Source organism: Sinocyclocheilus grahami, unplaced genomic scaffold, assembly GCF_001515645.1.
Source record: "Sinocyclocheilus grahami isolate Dianchi unplaced genomic scaffold, SAMN03320097.WGS_v1.1 scaffold755.1, whole genome shotgun sequence".
NCBI classification, from domain to species: Eukaryota; Metazoa; Chordata; class Actinopteri; order Cypriniformes; family Cyprinidae; genus Sinocyclocheilus; species Sinocyclocheilus grahami.
Genome location: NW_015505934.1, coordinates 226,456 through 233,125, shown reverse-complemented (window position 1 = coordinate 233,125; position 6,670 = coordinate 226,456). Strand labels below are relative to the sequence as shown.

At 36.9% G+C, this 6,670-nt stretch overlaps 1 protein-coding gene across 1 annotated transcript in view; it reads right to left on the bottom strand.

The window, feature by feature from the left end:
- The window catches only part of LOC107561050 (cell adhesion molecule 1-like), a 62,783-nt gene that overhangs the window by 18,083 nt on the left and 38,030 nt on the right, over positions 1-6,670 (bottom strand). The window contains exon 7 of the mRNA XM_016245388.1: positions 5,209-5,241. Coding sequence (XP_016100874.1) covers positions 5,209-5,241 — 33 coding nt within the window. The remainder of the gene's footprint in view (positions 1-5,208; positions 5,242-6,670) is intronic.

Here is a 6,670-nt window from a genome sequence, read left to right as displayed (position 1 = left end):
AGGATCGAGTCAGTTAGAAATACCAAGGGTGCACACAAAACAAGGGGGATCTGCTTTTAGCTATTTTGCCGCCCGCAGTTGGAATCAGCTTCCAGAAGAGATCAGATGTGCTAAAACATTAGTCACATTCACATCTAGACTCAAAACTAAAATGTTTAGCTGCGCATTTATTGAATGAGCACTGTGCGATGTCCAAACTGATTGCACTGTATTTTATGTATGTATTATCATTTTCTATTTTTAACGGTCTTAAATTCATTTAAAATAAATTTTTAAATCATCTTCAAAGTTTTTAAATTCCTTGTTTTATTTTTGTGATTATTTTTTTATGATTATTTTACTTTCTTTTATGTAAAGCACTTTGAATTACCTTTGTTACGAAATGTGAGACACAAATAAACTTGCCTTGCCTAAATTGTGTACGTGAAAATATTACCTATAAAGCCACAGAAGAACTGTTGTGCATCTCCTAATAAAACACAATAGGTGTTGGACTTGAAGCAGCACTGCAAAGACCATTCTGTGTGTGACATAAAAGTACCACAACACTGTCCACTCTGTTCAAATGTGGTTGAATGGCTACACATAGATCTGTGCACGCACTGTCAGAGCTGTGTGTGATCACTACCTTCCTGCTTTTGTGGGGGTGTTAAATATTTATTTATTTTTATTTAGTTTTTTTCCCCATAGCTTTTTAACATTCTAAAAGCTCTTTATTCCAAAGATACTACAAGCTAGTCAGTGTATTCAGTAGGTGTAATGTATTCTAAGTTGCTTCAGAAGTATTGCAAGTATTACGTACAACAATAAAACAGTGCATTGACATAAAAAAGGAAATTTACTTTTGCTACTAAAGTACTTTTAAAAGCAAGTACTTCTGTACTTTTACTTATGTAAAAATCTGTCTTTACAACTTTTACTTGTAATGGAGTAATATTTGACCAGCAGTATCTGTACTTTCACTCAAGTAATGGTGTTGAGTACTTTGTCCGTATCACTGCCTCCATCTAGTCTAGTCTAGTCTAATCTAAAACAATATATTATAATATAATATAATATAATAATAAAGTGCAAAAAATTGAGATTAAGTAAAAAATGTCAAATGTATAATTTGATATTTATAATTATTTTAATTGTATATTTTCACATAACTTAGTTATTTTTAATAAAACAATTATTATTATTATTATTATTGTACAAACCCAATTCCAAAAAAGTTGGGATGTGAAAGAGCGAGGGAGAGATAGGCTTAAATAAGCCCTTGCTTAATTTTAGCACCATGTGTGACACTCACAGATTTTCATTCATCCTTTTCTAAAGCCATGCTATTTATTTTAGAGGCTTTGTTTCACAAAAGACATTCTCTTTAGCATTCATAGGACAAAAATGTAGATTTAATTCATTTCTGCCATTATGAAAAGTGTGACAGAGGTGTGGCCAAAGCAACGAGAAAAATTAAAGCCATTATTACATCCCTACTGAAAAGACCCGCTCCTTTATGAAAAGGCAGACTCAGTCATATTGAGAACGAGGCTTGAAAAGTTTTACTTTTATAGTTGCGAGAAAATAGTCCTCCAAACTGGTCGGCCAGAGTGGAGTGATTTTCCATTTGTCACAATCATGGGCAAACAAAGCAGTTATTTTACACCTGGTTTCTTACAGGCTCTTGGCCGCATTGTTACTTAAAGCACATCATCAAAAGACGCCACTGTCATGTTTACCAAACCCAGCCTCAAACATGTTGTGTGGTGCGACACCGAAAAAAGATGTTGAAATGACAAGAATAAGTGAAGTGTGTTTAATCATCCTCTTTGGAAATGAACAGGAATGAGGAGTACGCCTGGATGGAGTGATATATAGAGAGAAGAGAAAGAGAGAGCCAAATGGAGGACCTACTGAATGGGCTTCTCACTTCTCATCTGAATTCACTGCAGATCCAGAGAAAAAAATAATAAATAAATGAGATCTACATATATTGCTTTGAAAACAGTCACATGATGGCAATAAATCAGCTCGAGGAGAGGCAGGCAGAGAAGAGCGTGACCGTACACGCAATGGGTCAGGTGAAGTGAGGTGTGATTAATATCGAGGATACCAGTGTGTGATGATACAGTAAGAGTTGGACAGGGTTTCTGACATGCTGATAAGAATTTGATCTATCTGACCCCACCAACCATGTTTCTTCTAGTCTGCAGTTTAATTCATATTCAGCCACACAACACGTCCCGTTAAAGACAACACGAAAGGGCTGTCAGAACACATTTCATTTCCATATCATGACATTTTCCAAGAACTTATTTCAGTGGGAAATAATGTTGATGTTATCAATCGTATTTGATTGTATTGCAAAAATTCAGCTGTGATATTATTGGTTAATATTATTGAGGGGTCATGGTTTGGCTGGTTAGCATGCACAAACAAACAAAAAAATAATAGTTTATAGTAAATATTGAATATATTTAATGTTAATAAATTATTACATTATTAAATTAATTGATTATAGTAAAAACAAAAACATCAGCAAACAATAGTTAATAACATTATATTTAAAATACATAAGGTCAGTTACATCAATAAACACATGTGTATAGTGATATAATAATATTCACCAATAATGTCATAGCTGGATCTTTAGTTTATAACATTAACAGTGTTACCTAAACCTAGGTAATATTGTTAATTTGTCCACAATAAGACTATCAAAAGTTAATCTGAGAGTAAATAACTACTATATCAATTAAAATAAATAAATATTGGATTCATGTTGTCTTTAACTTCACAAGCCATTATAAAATGTGCATATTTTGCAAAGCCGACAAGGTAAATTATTTTGCAAAATAGTGTGCAGACAAAAAGAGTAAGAGTAAATAAAAAGGGGAATAAATGCAATAAAAATACATAAATAAGACTGTTTTCTGTGGCACTGCTGTAGCTTTCTTTTCTAGCAAGGAATCTTGCCCACTATGTCAGCCTCCCACCTCAACCTCTGCTGAAAACCCCACTTATTGCTTGATCAGCTTGTTGCTAGGCTACACCAGAGAGGGTAAAAAAAAGACTGTTATCAGAGAGAAGAGAAATCTCCTGAACAGTGAGAGTAGCACACCCAGGAAAATAAGATGGTAAACAGAGTATGTGCATCAGCTACAAAAGTGAACCACATAAAACACACAAGGTATGACAAGATGCAAATGACAGGATCTTCTGAGGAGGAACATAGACACTTTGCTCTGCCATCATGAGCTGCTCTCTGCGCTAGACTAGATTAGATGTCTTTATTCTGGAAACAATGTGACTTAATTCTCGTGCATTGTGCTCGTTTTGTACCACGGGGTGCGTTTCCAACACAAACAAGCATCTTAACATGAGCAGAAACACATATTTGCAACAGGTCGGGACACCAATTCCATAGTCGGATTAAAGAATGGAGAAGCATGCTTGACATTTTACAAACAAGACATTTCCTGACGATTTCGATAATGAGAGAGAGGACAGGAAGCACTGAGATGACTAACCCTTTTCACCGTACAGCAACAACATAAAAGCCAGACCAAAAAAGCTCCATGCCACAACTACAGAACACAAAGATAAGAAGCCCTACATTTAAAACCAATTTGTTGCATGAGACAAAGTCCCCTGGGTTCACCTTGTGTTCTCTTAGCATGACCGAAAACATTTTGTAGGATGAAAAACTGCTTTGGATTATTGGAAAGTGCACAGTGATTCAGTTTAACATTGCTGCCAGGCTGATATAACTGTACAAGGTTAACATTGGCCTTGTGACATGGTATTTAACCGCCAGATATCGTGGGCAGGGAGAAACACAGCGTTTGTAATGCCGTTCGCTCGCCATAGACTTTCTCATTGTTTTATATATATGAGTGCTTGTGCGGACAGACAACAGTAAATAGACAGACACATACACAGAGCGCTACTGAAGAGCAGAAGCTGGTTTGCGCCCGGCCGGATGTGCCTTTATGCTTTCTGGTGCTTACGTCACCCTGCTCGTGACGTCTCGCTACTCCATTGGACGGATTTGACACGTGCTTCAGAACGCGGTCACGCAAGGGCGTTCCCAAAGCGACTCGACGCAGCTCGAGTTCCTGAAGGGGAAACTGCTTTGGATTATTGGAAAGTGCACAGTGATTCAGTTTAACATTGCTGCCAGGCTGATATAACTGTACAAGGTTAACATTGGCCTTGTGACATGGTATTTAGAAATGCAGTGAACTGTACAAAAGCTCAATTATAGCTCTGCTACACAGTCAAGCCTGACCACATTCTGTAGGCACGTCCAAATTATGTACATGCAAAAGAATAGCCCTAACCTTTAGATGTTCCACCACTTGTATTTGGTTTAACCTTTTCCATATGGAAAGTTGCAGATATATGTAAACAAACGACGATGCCTCAACTCGATCGGTTCGTGAGGTGGTCGGGGGTGCAGAAAAGTGTCAATTTTGAGGTGTGGTCAACAGGCAAAACATGATGGCTAATTAAATCATTAGAGGGTGTTTCACGAGGCACAGGTGACATAATTACACAGTATCACGAAAAGCCTTTATACTAAATCTAACACATTCACACAAGCATCTGCCACTGCAAACTGAGAGCCAGGATAAAGGGCTTAATGAATTGAGAAAGCGCTTTCGTGGTATATTGTAAAACACAATAAAGCCCATGAGCTATGCAAATTATCCCCGTTCTGTGATTTGTGTGTGGAGTTGGCGCACCAAGGTGGAGTATAATGCCATCTGCGTCATGTAGAGAAAAGGCTCTCCGTTCATTTCTCAGAAATCAAAAACAGTCATTTGGACGTCATTTAAATTCATGAAAAATGATTGCGGGGTGGATTACGAGTGTCTGTTGGGAGCTGTGTGAGGACTTGAAAAGGTGAGAAGTCAAAAATGTCAACAAGGACTCGGGAAGTGCTCATGCAGGTGGGGTGGATGTGAGACGTGGCCTGGAATGACACGGCGAATGCTCTGAGAGGAGCGTCATGGCAAACAGGTGGGTCTTTGTGGATGAATGGCAATAGGGATAAAGGATGTGACATACGGACGGACAGACAGACAGACACATATACAGCAAATCCACATTCGTTTCATTCCCGCATCCCGTGCATGTCGCCGTTACGTGCCGTACTGTACTCAGCTGGCATGCAGAGAATGCCATGCTGTGCTGGCAGAAGAAGGAGGGAGAGGTACCAACCATGAGCTGCGGCTTCAGTGCTGGGCGCAGCGTCTGAGCACACGAGGAGGGGTGGTGCGGTGTAGGAAGGAGGAGAGAAACAGGAGGAACAGCATGCATAAAAAGGAGAAATGGGGGGAAAAAAACAAATGGAACTGATAAGCAAGCATTTTCACACAATTACAACAGTGACCAACACTTTGAAACAATGACAAGAGGACAAAATCAAATGTTTTGCACATCAAAACAAACAGGGCATCATCACGCACAACTAAGACTAGGGATGTCAAAAATACTTTGGTACAAAGAACCCCACAGATTCCAATCCACCTTCCTCAACAAAACCATCTCAATATCGAAGACTGAGATTTCTATGGTTACGCTATTTAGTACCTGACTAGAAATGGATACATATTTTTAATCTTCAAAATGTGTTAATTAAAGGGATAGTTCATCCAAATTTTTTTTACATTTATTCAACCTCATGTCATTTCACACCTGAATGACTTTCTTATGTAAAAATCACACACACACACAGACAAAACATATATATATTTTGAAAAATGTTTTTGTATATACAATAAAAGCCAATGGGTTCAAAACCGCACTGGACCCCATTACATATCATTGTATGGACCAAATACATATATACATACATACATACATACACACATAAATAAATACATACATTCATAAATAAATATATAAATAGAGACATTCTAAAAAATACAACCTTTCATGTTTCACAGAAGAAAGTTAGTTCCCATATTTAATTACCGTATTTTCCCCTTTAATTACAATGTTTTGTTATATTAAAAATATATACCATTTCTAATCATTAACTACGGAAGTTCTAAGCGGCCATGCATTATTTTTTTTCCCCTTCTTGTTTTCTCGTTATAACGACTTATTTTCTCGTTATATCGACATAACGAGAGTTGTTTTCTCGTTATAACGACTTATTTTCTCCTTATATCGACATAACGAGAGTTGTTTTCTCGTTATAACGACTTAATTTTCTCGTTATATCGACATAACGAGAGTTGTTTTCTCGTTATAACGACTTAATTTTCTCGTTATATCGACATAACGAGAGTTGTTTTCTCGTTATAACGACTTAATTTTCTCGTTATATCGACATAACGAGAGTTGTTTTCTCGTTATAACGACTTAATTTTCTCATTATATCGACATAACGAGAGTTGTTTTCTCGTTATAACGACTTAATTTTCTCATTATATCGACATAACGAGAGTTGTTTTCTCGTTATAACGACTTAATTTTCTCGTTATATCGACATAACGAGAGTTGTTTTCTCGTTATAACGACTTAATTTTCTCATTATATCGACATAACGAGAGTTGTTTTCTCGTTATAACCACTTAATTTTCTCGTTATATCGACATAACAAGAGTTGTTTTCTCGTTATAACGACTTAATTTTCTCGTTATATCGACATAACGAGAGTTGTTTTCTCATTATA